The sequence below is a fragment of the Arachis hypogaea genome, chromosome 10 (genome assembly GCF_003086295.3).
Source record: "Arachis hypogaea cultivar Tifrunner chromosome 10, arahy.Tifrunner.gnm2.J5K5, whole genome shotgun sequence".
NCBI classification, from domain to species: domain Eukaryota; kingdom Viridiplantae; phylum Streptophyta; class Magnoliopsida; order Fabales; family Fabaceae; genus Arachis; species Arachis hypogaea.
In genome coordinates this window covers 116109933-116128976 of record NC_092045.1, presented here as the reverse complement: position 1 = coordinate 116128976, position 19044 = coordinate 116109933, and the positions used below count along the sequence as shown (strand labels likewise).

At 33.7% G+C, this 19044-nt stretch overlaps 3 protein-coding genes across 10 annotated transcripts; 1 reads left to right on the top strand and 2 right to left on the bottom strand.

The window, feature by feature from the left end:
- The first annotated feature begins 699 nt into the window (after positions 1-699).
- Positions 700-4585, top strand: LOC112717056 (pentatricopeptide repeat-containing protein At5g39710). 6 transcript variants are annotated; one of them, XM_025769153.3, is made up of 4 exons: positions 700-972; positions 1439-3930; positions 4058-4141; positions 4272-4585. In XM_025769153.3, exon 2 carries the CDS (start codon positions 1479-1481, stop codon positions 3759-3761), a length of 2283 nt encoding a protein of 760 aa, XP_025624938.1. In that variant the 5' UTR covers positions 700-972; positions 1439-1478; the 3' UTR covers positions 3762-3930; positions 4058-4141; positions 4272-4585. The 6 variants fall into 6 exon arrangements, with proteins under 6 accessions (XP_025624938.1, XP_025624939.1, XP_072061667.1 ...); XM_025769154.3 differs by having other exon boundaries at positions 4269-4585; XM_072205566.1 differs by having other exon boundaries at positions 702-972; positions 4058-4151; positions 4303-4585.
- A 554-nt stretch (positions 4586-5139) lies between these two features.
- LOC112717060 (uncharacterized) lies at positions 5140-6617 on the bottom strand. Its single transcript, XM_025769164.3, has one exon. It carries the CDS (start codon positions 6347-6349, stop codon positions 5555-5557), a length of 795 nt encoding a protein of 264 aa, XP_025624949.1. The 5' UTR covers positions 6350-6617; the 3' UTR covers positions 5140-5554.
- A 4138-nt stretch (positions 6618-10755) lies between these two features.
- LOC112717059 (F-box/kelch-repeat protein At3g23880) lies at positions 10756-15965 on the bottom strand. 3 transcript variants are annotated; one of them, XR_003160553.3, is made up of 4 exons: positions 15658-15955; positions 13369-14694; positions 12216-12302; positions 10756-11150 (listed from the first exon to the last, which is right to left on the bottom strand). XR_003160553.3 is itself a non-coding variant. In XM_025769160.3 (2 exons), exon 2 carries the CDS (start codon positions 14578-14580, stop codon positions 13429-13431), a length of 1152 nt encoding a protein of 383 aa, XP_025624945.1. In that variant the 5' UTR covers positions 14581-14694; positions 15658-15965; the 3' UTR covers positions 13243-13428. The 3 variants fall into 3 exon arrangements, 1 of the variants encoding a protein (XP_025624945.1); XR_003811902.2 differs by having other exon boundaries at positions 13369-14654; positions 15658-15798; XM_025769160.3 differs by lacking the exons at positions 10756-11150; positions 12216-12302 and having other exon boundaries at positions 13243-14694; positions 15658-15965.
- Between the last annotated feature and the right edge of the window lie 3079 nt (positions 15966-19044).

Genomic DNA, 19044 nt, shown 5'->3' with positions numbered 1-19044 from the left:
TAATAAGAATTGAAAGTCAAAGGTTTAACTCTTAGAATTAACTTTTTTTTTTGTTATACAGCATTCATGATGAAGAGAATTGTTGAAAAAAAATTACACTAATTATTTTTTACATTCCTATCAGAGAAACTTTTGGAGTTTACCAATTTTTAATAATTTTAGTATTATTTTATCAGTATAAACATTAAATTTTCTTCAACAAATATATTTTAGTAATTTATATGTGCAAACTCTTAAAAATATAAATACAAACTATATTAATTTATGTGTGTAAATTCAATAAATATATATACAAATTATATGTTTTTTGTATATAAACTTTTATAAATATGATTATAAATTATTATTGGATAAATATTTGACCCAAAATCATAATATTTACTGATTATATAGTATTGCTCTTCCTATTATATATAGTATAATATATAGATATAAAAATATAAATTTAATTTTAACCCAATATCAATAGCTTTACATATAAATTCAATTATATATTATTATATTAGTAAAAAAAACTATTTTTAGGTCTATCTTGTAAATTTTTATCTATAAAATTAAATTTGATTGGCTAAATTTTTTTATATTAACAGTCTATTAAAATTAAATTTATTTCTAAATAGGGTTGTTGAGTAAAGAAAATAGTGAAAAAAAGAAAAATTCAATTGGGCCAATAAATGAAATTAGAACCATAATCCAAGTGCATGTTGGGCCCAACAGTATCGAACCGGGTTGAGTTGATCCAGGAGAAGCCAGCTCCTTGCTCCCATCTTCCCTCCAAATGGAACCATAACTGCCTAAGCTGCCACCCGTCGTGAATCGTGATCCGCCGTGCACTGCCGCACGACGTCTATTGTTGCCGCACCTTGAGATCCCCGACGTCGCCGGTTCTGATTCGGTTGTCGCCGACGTGTACGAGTGTGCTGGTGGTGTAATTGATGGAACAGACAGAGCGAAGAGAAGAAGGCTAAAAAGGTAAAAAAAAAAAAAAAAAAACTCATTGATACTGATTCAGTTATTTATTTACAGTCTTTGGTAGATGTTGCCGGTGTCTGTGATTGTATTTATTGAGTAATGCTAACTAATTAGTACAATATACATGATTTGTGGATTAAGCTTTAAATTGTAGTTACTGAATTTTTGTACGGTGATTATGCCAAACTGTTAGGTTAGTTTTCTATCATGGTAAATGGTGTAGTATATAATGAAGTGTGAATTATTGGGCATTATTAAGAGGTTGCCTATACTCTGATTTTTGGTACTTCAATTTTCTGAACCTTTCTCAACCCATAAGTTTTGCTGATTTGGTTCTCTGAAGTCTAGTTTGAGAGAGAATAGTGTTAGTTCTAGCTAGATATTTATATTTGTATGACTTTTGAAGAGTAGAGGGTGATTCAGTATGGATTTCTGAGTAAAACATATTCTTTTATGCTCTTTTCAGGCAGCATTAACATCTTGCCAACCCTGTCACTGGTGCTCCCATGGACCATCCAAAACCCACAATGGACTTTCCCAAACCCCAAAGCCAGAACCTTTTCTCATCCTCAGACACCCTGATAGGCGACAGGGCCATCACGTACCTCAAACGTCATCCCCATTGCCTCCCCACACTCTCCCCTCACTTCACTCCCAATGCTGCCTCCTATGCCCTCCTCACTCTTCAACACCACAAGCCCCACACCCTCCTCCTCAAGTTCCTCCAATGGGCTCGCCCCCACCCTTTCCTTACCCTCCCTTGCAAGTGCCTTGCTCTTCATCTTCTCACCCGGTTCAAGCTCTTCAACCATGCCCAATCCCTTGCTGAGGAAGTCATTTTATCCACTTCCCCAAACGACCCCACGGGATCCCTCATTTTCCACCAGCTCAGGGACTCCTATCACTCCTGCAACTCCAGCTCTGCGGTCTTTGACTTGCTTGTTAAGTCTTATTCTCGTCTTAATTTAACTCACAAGGCAATGAACATTATTCATTTGGCAAAAGATCACGGGTTTATGCCTAGTGTGCTAGCGTACAACACAGTGCTTGATGCTATTATGAGGTCTAAGCTGTCTGTTAGCGATGCAGAGTATGTGTTGAGGGATATGAATCAAAATGGTGTGTCGCCAAATATATATACTTATAATGTTTTGATTAGGGGGTTTATTGTTGAAGGGAGGTTAGAGGAAGGGTTTGGTGTAATGCGTGAGATGGAGAGGAGTGGGTGTTTGCCAAATGTGGTTACTTTTAACACTTTGATAGATGGATGTTGTAAAGCGAGGAGGGTGGGGGAGGCTTTCGAGTTGTTGAGGGGGATGTCAAGGAAGGGGGTGGAAGCCAATCTGGTTTCATATAATGCTGTTATGAATGGATTGTGTCGCGAGGGGAGGATGAGTGAGACGAGGGAATTGCTTTTGGAGATGGAGAGGAGAGGCTTGGCACCAGACGAGGTGACTTATAATACACTTGTTAATGGATACTGTAAAGAAGGGAATTTCCACCAGGCACTTGTTCTTCATGCTGAGATGGCAAGGAAGGGACTGTCTCCAAATGTTGTTACTTACACCACATTGATCAATAGTATGTGCAAGGCTAAGAATTTAGGCCGTGCGATGGAGTTTTTGAATCAGATGCGAGTTAGAGGGCTGAGCCCAAATGAGAGGACGTATACAACTATAATTGATGGCTTCTGCCAGCAGGGGTTGTTGAACGAGGCTTATAAGGTTTTGAGTGAAATGATTGTTAGTGGATTTTGGCCGTCAATTATAACCTACAATGCACTTGTCCATGGATATTGTGTTTTGGAGAGGATGGAAGAAGCCATGGGAGTTTTAAGGGGTATGGTTGAGAGGGGGTTGTCCCCAGATGTTGTGAGTTATAGCACAGTTATATCTGGATTCTGCCGAATTCTAGAGTTGGGAAAGGCATTCAAGTTGAAGCTTGAGATGGTTGAAAGGGGTGTGCTGCCTGATGCTGTCACATATTCGTCGCTTATTCAAGGTCTCTCTCAGCAGAGGAAATTGGGTGAAGCGTTTGATCTCTTCCAAGAAATGATGAACAGGGGTCTTCCACCCGATGAATGTACCTACACTAGTTTGATAAATGCTTATTGTGTGGAAGGGGAACTAGGTAAGGCTCTCCATTTGCATGATGAAATGATAAAGAAGGGGTTTCTGCCTGATGTAGTTACCTATAGTGTTCTTATTAATGGACTTAATAAAAAAGCTAGGACAAGAGAAGCAAAAAAGCTTCTTCTGAAGTTGTTTTCTGATGGATCTATACCAAATGATGTAACATACGATACTTTGATACAAAACTGCAGTAACAATGAATTTAAGAGTGTGGTTGCTCTTGTCAAAGGATTCTGCATGAAGGGTTTAATGAAGGAAGCAGATCAAGTTGTTGAGACAATGCTTGAGAAGAATTATAAGCCCAATGAAGCAGTTTATAATTTATTGATACATGGACATTGTAGAGGTGGAAATGTTCATAAGGCGTACAATTTGTACAAGGAGATGGTGCGTCATGGTTTTGTTTCTCATACTGTAACGGTGATTGCTCTAGTTAAAGCTCTATCTGGAAAGGGGATGAATGACGAGGTGAGTCAGGTAATGCAAAATGTATTGAGGAGCTGCAGGCTCAGTGAAGCCGAGCTAGCGAAAGTACTTCTTGAAATTAACTTCAAAGAAGGTAACATGGATGCTGCAATAAATGTCCTAGTTGATATGGCCAAGGATGGCCTGCTACCTGATGGTGGGAAGTTCACATATTCTCCAGCAACTACATAATATTTTTCGTTGTGTTGAACTTGTTGCATTGAAGTTTGAACTACCCCTTCATGCTAAATATCTAGCATGATTGTGCTTAAGGACTTGGAATGCAGGGACGGGTTCTTGTCAAGAATGAGATTTCAATTTGTCTCCCATATTGATCTGCTTTCTAAATTCCTAATGACAGGTATGTCTACAATAACAATAGGATGCAATAGGAATGATGAATTCATTTATTTCCGTTCCCATTCCCATTCTTTCATAGTATTCCATAATACCAAATATGACAAAAAAAATTTTTTAATTTCCTTTAGATTTCAAGTTCGAGGAGTTACTTTTTATGAAGGATGTAAACGGTGTGGGAGTGCTGCTTAAATTGAGAAACTATCTCTGGACATGTAAGTTCATGTAAGACTATATAGTATTTACTATTTAGATTTGAATGCTGTTAATGATTAAAGCAATAGATAAAGCTGAATGCAAAAGTTAGACTCATTGACAATGATTTGCATGAAATTACAATAGCAGACATTGATAATCTGCATGCTGGAATCTCCAGTAGCTGTAGAAGTTCAAAACTGCCAAGATTTTGAAGAAATGCGACGACTTGAGGAAACGGACTGAATCCTAGTAGCCGGGCACAGCATTATTGCCGGATGTCACTGAAATCTGTGGTACAAGTTCAGGGGATTCTAGCAGGGTTGCAGTCTTGTATGGCATTGCTAATGAATGGTAGTGATTTTTTAAGTGTTGAATTGACATTCATTATTCTTATTCAGAGTAGTGAGCTGTGCTACAAATTTGCAAATGTTATTAGTTGAATATTGTGATTTCCTGTTCAAGGATGCTGGAGTTCTTTCCTAACGTTTAAGAGTTATTTCAGAAAATTGAAGTCAATTCCAAATTCTAGAAAATGAAATTAAAAAAATCAGCCAAAATATTTTACTTAATAAAATATGGCGTTTTTCTTTTTTTTGTTGCATTTGTAGTCTCGGTAAAACACTTGTAGTTTTTTTATCCAATAAATACCACATGAACTAAGTATCTGATAATATGATAGTGTAAATTACTGGATCAAAATTAAATTATTTCTTTATTCTGTCAATCATACTTCATTTAGTTTGACAAATAACGCTTTTAATTTTCAACAAAATAAGTTTCATAAGCACACGCCAGTGAAGCATAAAATACATGCAAGTTGTTCTGCAAACATGACGTGTTAAGCTAATACAACCTTCTAATTGTATTTGACAAAATCATGATCACGCTAAAGTCGAAATAGATTTTCGTTGAATAAACACGATATACCAAAAACTGAAAGCTACCACTACCACATACAATGTACAAAAAACATAACAAGCGTAAAAGACGAAAATAGACATAACTAATAATAACCTTGTGTAGTAAATGTAAATCCATATTCTCTATTCTTGTGTGTAAATTGAAACGCCCCTTCTCATTCATTTTTCAATCACCTTGTGGATGAAACGGAAACAACATGAATGAAATTAATGACATATATGCACCGCGCTACCAAGCTAACCAATTTCAAACCAACCAACGCAAGTTGGCACATATAGATGAGTATCTGTGTTCCTTAACCATCTTTTCTGGCTTCGATACTCATTGGAGGATGAGAATGAAACTTGCGTGTTTGGGAGAGTCGCCCACTTTGCCTCGTACCCGAAGGATTAGTCATTGGGCTTTGGCCTGATGGATATTGGTTGAGTATTCTGTCTGTTCCTCGCAGTAGACTCTTGAATAAAGTTCAGATCAGTCGATGTTCAAACTGAAGATTAACCTTTTATGATTCATGAACGTTCCATTGACATAACTCTTGAGCTAATGAGATGTAAATCAGAAGTTGCATTGAAGCTCAAGCACCCTAACAAACCGTGCTTGTAAGGCAGCATTGTTTTCTTCTTCAATTCCTCAGAGGCAGCCCGGTTCACCGTGTAATGAAACTCGTGAGCGGAAACTCTCCGTTTCGACACCGAACCGGAATTCTCCTCCGCCGTCGCCGTCGTCGTTGTGGACCGGAAGCTTAAGTTCCCGACGTCGTCATCTTCGTCGTAATGCGGCTTCGTTTTGGACAGAACCACGTACTTTCTGAATGCATCGTTGTCCTTATATCTTCCCTCTGATGCACTGCGAAACAGTAGAATATCCTTTATCCTCCATTTCCGGTATCGTTTTCTGAACCAAATCGATGACAAGAACGAAGATATTGCAGTTTCGGAGAATAAGGATGAGAGGCCTTTCTTCTCTTTTTTGCTATCATCACTCTGTTTTTGTTGCTGCGGTTGCGATTGCGATTGCGATTGCGGTTTTTCTTCTCTTAACCTTTCATGTGTTGCTACTTTTGGTGTTGGTGGTGGATCAATGGAAGATGCGGTGTTAAGAGGGCGGATCATGCCGCGGTCGAAGAGCTCGTCGGCGGCGGAGAGGGAAGGTCGTTGGAGTTGGCCGCTGAATTCGAATTCGAAATCGAAATCATTTTGTTGTTGTTGTTGCGGGGTTGAAGGTGCTGTGAAGAAAGGGGAGGAGCAGTTACTGTGGAAATTGAAGTCCATAGAGTGAATAGGAACTGCTATGGCAACTTCCATTTCAACTGCTTTTATTTATTATTTGTGTTTGATGAATCAATTCGCAATCGTATTTGAAGTTCAAACGTATATATATGGGTGGGTAACACGGTAAGAAACTAAGACTTGATGAGAATGAACCAGAGAATGAGCATGATGGCAATGGACAAGGAAAAAAGTAACCAAAAGGTGAAAGTGGAAAAAGGGAGATTTAGATTTTGGTGCAATGATGAGTTTTTTAATGTGCTTTTAGTTTGAAATAATTTGAAGCTTCCATCTAGGTAACAAACTGTTGGATATATATATACACTTTTTGTTTTTTGTGTTTGATATTAGAGCGGTAAGGATGTTTTTTCGAAATGTAGACCAGTAGAGTGTTATTTTTAAACGTGAAGCCGTAGAATTAGAGGAGTAGAAATTAGACTCTCCGTTTTATTAGGTGTACATAGATTGGATGGTCTGATTTGTAGAGGTATAAAAATCAGACCGTCCAATTTGTGTTTAAAAAAAAAATTAAGGTATAGAAATCGAACCCTCCAATTTGTATACCTTTAACAATTTTTAAAAAATACAAAAAATTACAATGTGAAAATATATAACTATTTTTATTATCACAAAAAAAAATCACTACTTTTATTTCTATAAAAAAAAAGCCAATTTTTAAGGGTAACAAATGATAAAATGATTAAGATATTATGTTATTGATAGTCATAGAGTAATATAATTATATGATCTTCAATGTTTATACTTTATAGATGATCTCGTATAAAAAAATCCTTATACGTTGTATTTTGTAGTATTTTTTTTTGTTTAATATTTTATGTATATTAAAAATTACTCATCAAAATCATTTATTATATATTAGTATATATATATATATTAATTTATATTTTTAATTAAATAAATAATTACTAGAATAATCAAAATCTATTCTAGTAAAATGTGTTTACATTAATATAATAACTTTTTATAAAATGTAAATACGTAATTCTATATCCGATAATGGTTGCGTTACATATATATATATATATATATATATATAATCACCGTATTTATCATAGATCACGGTGACCTTCTCTAAATTGTTTATAGATTCTAAATTAAATGTCAAAATTTTGTGGCGTGTAGGTGGCTCTTCTAGCTGTCAATGATTGTATGATTATCTTGCCGAATAAAAGTCTTTCTTCCTGGTAAAAAAATAATAATTAAGAAACATGTAAAATGATTAAAGTATGTCAATGTTGCAAATCCATCCAAATCTACTCTTCTTTCGATGTTTGTTCATAATTTTCTCAATTGGTATTCAATCAACAAGAAGAAAGACTGTTAATCTTTTATATACCTCTGTAATTCACTAATTCTCCATATAATTAAAACCGTGGCCTTTCAAATTCTAGCAAATAACCGTTGAAACTTTATGAAACTAAATTAAAACACAAGCCTACTGAAAAAAAAATCTAATAAGATAATTTGGGCATTCAAGTTCTAAATAAATTTACCGTTGAAATTAAAGGAAAACAAGCACCTTAGCTAAAGAAGAATAAAGATGCAAGAGAATGCTTTTTTATTTTCTCTTTTCTGATAAGATAGCGGTTAAGTTACCGTTTTGTGTGTTCTATAGTTCTCCTTTTTCATTTGTTTGCTAAGGATTTTTAGGAATAATGCTAACTTTTTCTGGTGATGATTAAAGTGGTCACATAGATTGATCCACCAAAGTTTCTAATTTCTATACTCAGTCTCCTAAACTAAAATATCACAATAATACTCCATGATACTTTGGTTTGGGTATTTTTGTAGTAGATGCATTTGAATATTTTACAAAATTATTTTTTCAATCTTTATTTTTTAGAGAATGTAAAATTTAGAATTAAAATTTAAGATTTAAAATTTAAAATTTATAATATAGAAGTCATTTTTAAAAGTTAGTTAATAATAATCGAAAAAATAAGTTAATTTTCTAATTAAATTTAAATAGCACATTTTAATGAATTTATGAACAATGAGATTATGAGAATATACTTGTTTACTTATCACCCACCCTTATTGCTAAAGAGATCATTATCACCCACCCTCCCACAGGAATTATATAGCTTGCATTTGACAAATTTGCATTTTTTCAACTTGAATAGGATCAAATTTTAAACGGTTGGAATTAGGAAATATCTAGAATAAAATGAAAATTAGATTTTCGAGAATTTTGATATTGGATTAATTAGTTTTTTTTTAAATATCAATTAGATTCTTTACAATAATAAATGGTGGATATAAATGTTTTTCTATTAATGAATAAAATAAAATAAAATAAAATAATTTATGTATTTTGTTATAATACATATTCTGTTATTTACTACCACATAAATATAGAAACGATATAATTTTGAATAGTAAAATATTTATTATTTTTTAAATTTTATATATTTTTTATTAACCATTTTTTATTTATCATAAATCTTATTAGAATTTGTGAAATTTTGCTCTAAAAATTATTATTTACATAATAATTTTTCATAAGTAAACATGTCGGTATGTCACAAAAATTAACATATATATATATACCACGATTACGCAATGAATTGATAAAAAGACATTACTTATCTACTTAATTTAAAGTCAAAATCTTCTTAGACTCCTTTATCCTTTTTGTATCTTGCAAAGTCCTAACAAATTAAGCTGTAATTCCTGACACATATATCGTGTCAAAGACATTAAATTTATATCTTGTATTGTTGAACTGTATTAAATACTGCACTATGAAATTAAGACATATATAAAAATACGCGAATTGTATATCTACTCTAATGTCAAAACTCAAGAGAGTTGGATTGGATTTCTGTTGTGACTATTGCACTTTCCATAGTTGAAGAGTTTTTGAATTTGAAGTTTTTATTATGAATAAGATTCAATGATCAATTATGAATTATAAATACATTATTATTATTGTTGGTGGTTGGTCAGTTGGGTAGATATACACTAAAAATAGATTTTATAACTCGATTGCCCATTTTTAATTTCATGATAATTTACCAACCCATGTACTGCATTCTAGAATGTGGGGAAAGATTTTTTTATCCAACATAAATTTAGTTAGAAATATACAACCATAAGAACGTTGGATTGACAAGTTCTTTCAATCCTTAAAAGTGACATTTTTGAAAAATTTTCCTGCACTGCACTACCAAAGAGAACCATGAGTTCAACATTTTCTATAGTTAAGAACATGCAGCTTAATTTATTTTAGAAAGAGACCTCCGAGTCCATGATATAATGAAACATTTATCCATTATTAAAAAATAAAAAATTTTGTTAATAAAATATTTTAAGTAAAAAATTTGAATAGAAAATGTAAATTAATTGAAAATGTTTTAAGTGTCTTACACATTAAATGTGCTAGAAGAATATTTATTTTATTTTTTAATTATTAGCTTTCTATAACATTCATTAAATAAACCTTTTTTTGGTAACTGCTGTTTAACATCAGTTTTATGATGAAAAATTAGGTGAAATCGACTTCATATGAAGTTGATATCTGAGCCGTTAGATGAAAATTTAGTCAAATCATCTAAGGATTCTCAGATATCAACTTCACGTGAAGTCGACTGCACATGAGTTTCTTCCCAGTTTTATATAAATATATATATATATATATATATATATATATATATATATATTCTCACAACTCTGATAAATCAACAAAGAATATAAATATCTGTCCTTTTTTAGAAATCTCTAAATTACACTTTTTATTTCTTTATTTATAAATTTTACACTTTTTTACAATATTATAATAAAATACATTTTAATTCATTTTTCAAAAATACTCTTCAATAATAATAATAATAAAGAAAATATCTATTTTATTAGTATAATAAATGTGTTTGTTTTAAATATTTTACCACATTATAAAAAAATTTAATTGCTAAAAAAAATTAATTTAACATTATATATATTTCATCATTAATGATAAAATACAAATAAATTGGAATTATTTATACTAATAACATAAATATTTTACATTTAATTTAAATCAACAAAAGAAATTATTTTTAATATGCATATATATCATTTCTATTTAAGGATAGTTTTGTAAGATGCATTAAAGTGCACCTTATTTTTATTTTATGAGAGAAATGTGTAGGTTTTTTAAATTGAGCAAAAGGGAAGTTTTTTGACATTTCTCAAAAAAAAGTGTCATTTTCTCTTAAAAATACAAAGCACATGCTCTTTTAATTTGTTGAAATAAATATCTTTTTGTATTTTCAATAATTAGAGTTATGCATCAATTAATTTTGATAATAATAATATTAGTCCAGATCAATTTATTGATTTTTTTTGTTAAGGTTGACATTGACTTTTGAGTTACTTCTCATCAAAGAAGCAGCAGCTGGATCTTGAGAGAAGCTCTACTGCTAAATTAGTGAGGTCCAAAATTAGAAGGAAAGACTGTAATAACATCTGCTAATAGAATCAATAAACCACATTTTGGTCCCCATGACTCTATTTCATCCTATTCTTTTGTTCTAACTTGTTACTAATTACTTAAGAATAATCATCATTAACCGATTAAAGTATAATTGTAAATCCATCAAATACTAAGAAACTTGTTTGTGAGAAATCTGTGTGCTATTAATCCTTCCTTACACACTACTTCTCTAGTAAACTAATACTTCTATTTACTGGTAACAGTAGGGCCTTATTTAAACCAAAGAAAATATGGGTGTTGCTATTGTTGGAGGGGCATAACTCTCTGCTTCTGTTCAGGTGTTGTTGGATAAGATCATTTCCACTAGTGTATATAAAAAGTTTTACCCATAATTAAAGTGATCTGCGTGCAAATTAATAAATAAGATTACTTCAAACATTACAGAACAAAATGAGGAAACACCCAAAATTGAAGTAATCTGTGATCCAACAATAATAAGTAGCCAAAATAAGGAAACACCCAAAATAATCACAATGACCTGAACTTTTTCCTTCGCCTACATGAAATGGCAAGCATTTAAAATAGCTTAAAAGAACAAAAAACTGCAGAAGCATAACTCTGAAGAGGAATTGAATTTTAACAGGGGTTGAAATTTTAAAAAGTTAAATCATACTCTACTATCTACCACAATAATGCAATAAAGCCTAAACAGATAAACATATTGGGTGTTAATATTGCAATTCACATCAAAAACAGATTCAGTGTCAATATCCTAACTCACAACTAACTTCATTATATTATAATTTGCAAATACTAGCTCACTTTTTCATGACATTATCTTGAATAAATTCAAAATAAATTCACCCAACAACATATTTAGAACCAAAATTAGCATGATGAATGAACAGGAACAACAGTTAGTCAAACTAAGGGAACACCAAAAGTATTTACGGCACCCTGATCTTCTGTATCCTTAAATGAAATGCAAGGGTTTAAAACCGCTTGCATGATTTCAGAAGAATTCATAGAAGTCAACCGTTGACAAGCAACTTAATTGCAAGCCAGAACCAAGGATTGACCATAATCTTTTGCATACATGACGCTGGATATCTCGTCATACAGAACATCATTACTAAGATTAAAAATATTGCTCTTGGTCTTCAATATAACAAGATATTGTAATAAAATGTCTAGTTGACCATAAGATATGATAGCACCCATGGAAATCATGAAAACAAGTAAATATTTCAAAGGAACTAATAACATTGGCAAAGGAATTACCACACATATATATCACCTAATAACTGCTTCTAGTTCTATAAAATTTTGGTTCTTAATCTTCACTGCTTACATTCCTATGCTTGCAATAACATGCTACACATGTTGTATCATCTAAAGTTCTCAACATTACGGTTGCAACATGCTAAGATCTAATCACTATAACTACTACTAGTAGGAATTACGTACCATTCTTGTACCCAAGCCATATGATTCAAGCTCTATTGCACTCTTCTGGTCTATCTTTGTAATCATTGGTGTCACATTTTCCAGACCCTGCAGATAGAAATTGTTGTTTATATTTCCAGGTGCTAATGTGATATGTAATTCTTGGACTTGATAATTATGATGACAAAACAGCAATAGAACACTAAAAGCAGCTCCCTCATTAAGTTTTTGTTATGATACCCTTCCCCTCCCAACCATCCCTCTACAACATCATTTTAAGATCTTAAGTACATCTAACTTTTCTAGTGGCAAAAAATTCTCTCATCAGTCGGTATTTCATCATCTTTTCTTCGTATTAACTATCTCACAGCAACAAAATTCAGAATACACATAGTTACCATCCTATTAGACATGTATGTAACAATCTAAGAAAGCAATCTTATTCTAGTTGCTATCCTGTTAGACATGTATCTAAAGATCGAAGAAATCATATGCTGCATCACAAATTTACTCCGAATAAAAAAAGAACTAAAATCAATACTCTGACACGTAAGTTTTTTGGTTCCAACACAATTGGAAATGGAGATACACAGGATCAAAACCACCTTAACATAGTCACATAATTTCCACAGAAAAAACTAATGAAGGTATATACATCATAAATAGAGCATCTACATCATAGATAGGGCATACTTAGGGTACTTTTGGCAGGGTAATAGGATGTCATATTTTATTTCCATCCTTATATTATTCATTCCTGTTAGTACAATCGCATGACTACTATACATAAGGTTTCAGCTTGCCATCAAGCTTGTTCACCATACAAAACATATGTGATGAAAAGATAAAGTAACCAATAACTAAATAAAGAAAGTGAAAATTTCACTACTTTACAATGGGATGGTTGTGAAAATCAATCTTCACTCTAGAAAATCATGTTCTAGATTCTTACTAATGAAAAAATCAACGCAACTTCATTTGTCTGTAAACTTCATCCAACAGTTAGCAAAAATTAATAAACTTACGCAACAAGTAGTCATGATAAGGATGTTAGAATTTCATGCACTTGTATATATAAAGTTTGCAGCCAAAATAAAAGTGATCCGTCTACAAATTTGGATCCAAGAACAAGAAGTAGCCAAAGTAAGGAAACACCCAAAATAATCACAAAGACCTGAACTTTGCTGACAGAACAAAAAGCTGCAGAAGCAAAACTTTGAATAGGAACCAAATTTTAACAAGGCTGAACCAAGCTCTCAACATAATCAAATGCATTGAGGTAACGCGTGTTGGACAAGATCTTAACGTGTTTAACACTATTATCTCTTCGGTCATAAAAAACTTCCTCAAAACGATGCTTGCCTCTCAACATGAAGACATTTCCATTCTCAAATATAAATCCTGGAAATAGCCTTTCAACACCGAGATGCTGAAAACTAATCTTTAGCAATTGAGTCCAAGAATTTTCATCTCCAAACTCCTTCATTTGCCATGCAATAAAATGAGTGTTCTTGTAATCATGAAGAAGATACAGGCTATTCCCCCAAACTCCCAGAGTTGGCTCTTCACCGGGGATCTCATCGATACCCTTTGGAAGCGGAATCTGTTTACTTGTATCCGATTTCAGGTCAAAAGAAACAAGCATTAACATATCAAGTGTAACAGCATCCCAATCATAATCAGCTCCATGCGGGTTACGGAGAGCTAGCCAATTAAGAGTGCCACCGATGAAGTGGCCATTATCTTCAGAAGAAAACGGAAAAGCAGGAAAACTGTTGATCCTCTTCCATGAACTGCCACCAAAGCTATAAACTTGCGTAGTTACTGTTCCAGAAGAATCCCAAATGATAACCAGTACCTTGTAACTGTCACTTGACTCATCATACCCAAACCCAAAAGCATTATGCATATTGACACGTAAGCACGGCGAGTTCTCTGAAATAAACCCTGTGAGAGGGTTCAATAAACGCAACCAGATATCGCAAATATCGTTGTTGGGGTGGTCAAGAATATGGGCCACACAAACCAACCCGTTGCATGAACCCACAACCCAGTCTTGTACGTGTAGAGAGTAGCGATTCTCTTGAGCATCAAGAGTGGATGATGGATTTTGGCTGAAAGATTCAACGCTACTAAACACTAAGCCCCATTTTTTTTCTTCGTCTAGGGTGAGCGGTTTTGTTCGCGTAAAGAGGAGGATGTTATTTTTGGGTGATTGGTGAAGGTGAAGTTTGACGAAGTGAGGGTCAGAGATGATGGAGTTCCATGACTTGCACACAAGCTTCAGGCGCGTGAGAGGCTTTGCAGGAACCCAAGAGAGGATCTCCATCACCACCACTTCACACACGAGGACCGCCGCTGTTGGGTGTTGAGGCTCCATGTGCATTCCCTCAAAATGCAATTGTGTCTCTGGTGGCTAGGTTTTAAGATTGACCAGGAAATGAAGAGATGACACGTGTCCTGTTATTGTTGTGGTTAGTGGAGATTATCAACGTCTTTTCTGAAAACGAAAAATTTCAAATTTGTGATGGCGCACACATTTTTGGGATTTTATTAATATGTAGGGGTGTGAAAGTAATTTCATTTTCTAAGTTGTTTATGGCAGAGCTAATAAATATCTTTTTGAATTTTCAATAATCAGAATTATGCATCAGATGATAATAATAATAATAATAATCCATATTAGTATATTGAGACCAGAAATAGAAAATTCTAAGCTATCCATGTCTTACTAGTAATGAGAACAGAAAAACTCAATCTCTTGAACTCAATAATTACATCAATTATCCAACTAAATAATTGCATCACAGTTATCATAAACTGATTTTAAAGCCTAGGAGCAGAGTGAAATTAAAAACATGAGGCATATAATAAATCAAAAGATCACCAATTGCAAATTTTTTAACAAGAACAGAAGTTAAGAACAATGAAATTAATAAATCATTCACGAAATTAAAAACAGCAGCAGCATTTAGCAACAAACATTTAGCATTCAGCAACAAGACCATATCTGAACTTAACAATCAGCATTCAGCAACAAACATTACAAAACATTAACCAATAATCACACTAAACCTCCAACCAGCAACCAGCAACCAGCAACCAACAACCAGCAATGACAAATTAGCAACAAATATTAGTACATAAACATTCCAAAACAGTGATGAGACTAAACCTGCACCCTGCAACCAGCAATTACAAAACAGCAACATTATAAAACATTACAAAACATTACACAAAAATTTGAACAAAAATTCCAGAAATTAAAAAGAACAAGAAGATCGAAGCAAAATTAAACAGACCCATCAGTAACCAGAAGCAAAATTAAACAGACCCATCACTCATCACTCATGAGTAACCACTAACCATGGCAAAATTAAAAGGAAGGAGCGGATGCGAAGAAAAATTAAACAGACTAACAGAGCCATCAGTAACCAAAAGCAAAATTAAACAGATCCATCACCTTCGACGAAGACACGGATGGCAACCGGAGAGACGACGACGATAGGCAAGGCGACGGCAAGCGGCGACCCAAAGGCGAGCTGCTCCAAGCCACGAACAGAGAAGACAGGGAAGATGGGGATGACGAGTCGAGCTACCTGGTTCCGGACAGGGGGAAGAAGAAGAAGTGGAGGCGCCGAGAACCTGTGGACGGCGGCGGCAAGGATCCTAGGGCTAGGGTTCTCTTTGGTTTGCTTCAGAAGGGGCGAATGGTGGATGGGGTTAACGAATGATTCTTGATTTGGAGAAGGGAGTGTTTCAGGATTTTTTTTTTAATCACAAAACGGCGTCGTTTTTATAGAACCGGCCGATTATCGGTTTAATTCAACCGGCCAATTCTAAAACGGTTCAGCAGTTTTTAAATGGTTTTTCTTCATCGGTTATTAGAAGTGAACTGGACCGTCTTTATAATCGGTTTTCGGTTTGACTAATCGGTCCGATCTGATTTTCAGAACCACATTTTTGAGTTACTTCTCATCAAAGAAGAAGCTGCTGGATCTGGATACGAAGTAAATGAAAAATCTTAATTGAGAGAAGCTTTGCTGCTAATTGCTTCTAAATTTTAATTATATCATTTGGTTTCTGACTAAATTCTACTTGTAAGGTAAGAATTCAGTTTTCTCTCTCTCTCTTCTTTAATTAGTGAGGTCCAAAATTAGAAGGAGAGATTGTAATAACATATGATAGAATCAATAACCACATTTTGATCCTCATGGCTCTCTATTTTATCCTATTCATTTGTTTTAAATTGTTACTTATTACTTAAGAATAATCATCATTAACGGATTAAAGTATAATTGTAAATCCATCAAATACTAAAAAACTTGTTTGTGAGAAATTTGTGTGCGCTTCTTTTCGAGACCATTTTGACTTTTTTTTTTAAACAAAAAGTTCAACACAAAGGTAGAGCAGTTAAAAGTACAAAGTTACTAAGTAATAAAACAAAAAATTAAACTGTAGTTATCTTTGACATTACCATCAACAAGTAGAAGTATCAAAATTAGCCCACTCTTTATAACTCCTAATTGACTTATTGATAACATCCGCAATTTCTGAATATTCTGTCATTCCTTTTCAGCCAAGTATTCCAGATGATAGTACAAAAACCAATCAACCACCTATTGCGTTCATTCTTCTTAGCAGGAGTCCTTGTCCGTTGCTTAATTGTTCCTGGAACAGACCATAGTTTCTTATAGCCATTTTGACTATTAATCCTTACTTACACACTAATTCCCTTGTAAACTAATAATGTTATTTACTTGTAACTGTAGGGTCTTATTTAAACCAAAGAAAATATGGCTGCTGCTATTGTGGGAGGGGCATTACTCTCTGCTTTTTTTCAGGTGTCGTTGGATAAGATCATTTCCAATGAGTTCTTGGACTTCTATAGGAGAAGGAAGCTTAATGTTTCACTTCTTGGAAAGATGATGATGAAGTTAAAGACAAGTTTGATTTAAAAGCATGGGCATGTGTTTCAAAGGATTTTCATGGTTTTCAGGATCACTTAGACTGTGCTTGAATCGTTTACCTCAAAAACAACAAATACTGATAACTTGAATACTCTGCTATGCAAACCTTTCCTATCTTCCATTTGACATCTCTTGATAGTGAAGAATGCTGGTCTTTACTTGCTGAACACACATTTGGAGCAAATAATTCCAGTGAATGGTCCAACCTAGACAGAATTGGAAGAGAAATTGTGAAAAAATGTGATGGTTTGCCTTTAGCTGCAGTTGCATTGGGGAGTCTTCTTCGCACCAAATTGTCGAAAAATGATTAGAATAAGGTACTTAGAAGTAACATTTGGGATCTGCCAAATTTGAATGTGCAAACTGCTCTGCTACTAAGCTATCATTTCCTTCCAGCTACTTTGAAACGTTGCTTTGCTTATTGTTCAATTTTTCCAAAAAACTCAGTCTTAGAAAAAGAGATGCTAGTCGGCTATGGATCGCAGAAAGTTTAGTACATGTGACAAAAAGTAAGAAAATCCTGGAAGAAGTTGGTGACGAATTCAATTTGCAGGGGAAGCTCTGCATTTCAAAGCTACAAAACATTGTTGACCCCTGTGATGCTTCACAAGCCAATACGAAGAAGAAAGAACAAATTGAAGATCTATCATTAGAATGGGATAGCTGCACTGCTCAAGAGTCCCAACATCTTGTATTGGAGCACCTGCAGCCTTCAACAAACTTGAACAAACTAACCATCAAATTCTATCGTGGAACCTGGTTTCCCAACTGGTTAGGTAATTCCTCATTTGCAAACATGCTGTATTTGTGCATTAATCCAGTTGTTCTCTACTTGAGTCACAATTTTCTGTTGAAGTAGATAACATAAACATTATCAATGCATCAAATCTATTCAGTGAATTAATGCTTGGTCTTAATTCTCTTGAACAATTACATATCGAAGCCATTCCTTCTCGGACCGCCATCCCTAGAGATGGTCTGACGGAAACGTTAAAGAGTTCTGTTCCTCAAAAATTGTGAGAACTTTGAATTCTAAAAAATTGTAGTTTATATTTCCTTTGACAACTAAGTCCGCAATTTAGTAACTTGCATATACGCACTTATTTTTCCATTCACTTCTTGCACAATGAAAGTTTTGCAAGCTATTAATAAATAAATATTGATCCAAATTTGTTGGAATAGTTTAAACAAAGAGAGAGAAAGAAGGATTTTTAAAAAAGACATAATGGTTCAAGAATTTAAAATTGGTATTCAAAATACTCATATTTTGTTTGCATAAGTGATGTCAAAAATTGGTTACAAGTCTACGATTTGATCTTACAAAGCATAGATTGAATTGTCAAAATGGCATATATGACAGTTACAGTACCTGGCTTTTATATTAGGCAAACTAAACATGGCAGTGGCTGCATTGTGCAGTTAATTCATGAGCTGAGGTTTCTAGTGAATGCAACAGGGAACAACTTAGTATTAGCAGTGCAGCAACTTCAGCAAATAGTGATAGCATCAAACTTATCATTTTACAGTTCAATGTCAATTGTGACTTTTAAATTTTCAGCTGCTAATGTGATATGTAATTCTTGGACTTGATAATTTTGTTGACAAAACAGCAATAGAACACTAAAAGCAGCTCCCTCATTAAGTTTTTGTTATGATACCCCTCCCCTCCCAACCATCCCTCTACAATATCATTTTAGGATCTTAAGTACATCTAACTTTTCCAGTGGCAAAAAATTTTCTCATTAGTCAATATTTCATCATCTTTTCTTCGTATTAACTATTTTACAGCAATAAAATTCAGAATACACATAGTTACCATCCTATTAGACATGTATGTAACAATCTAAGAAAACAATCTTATTTTAGTTGCTATCCTATTA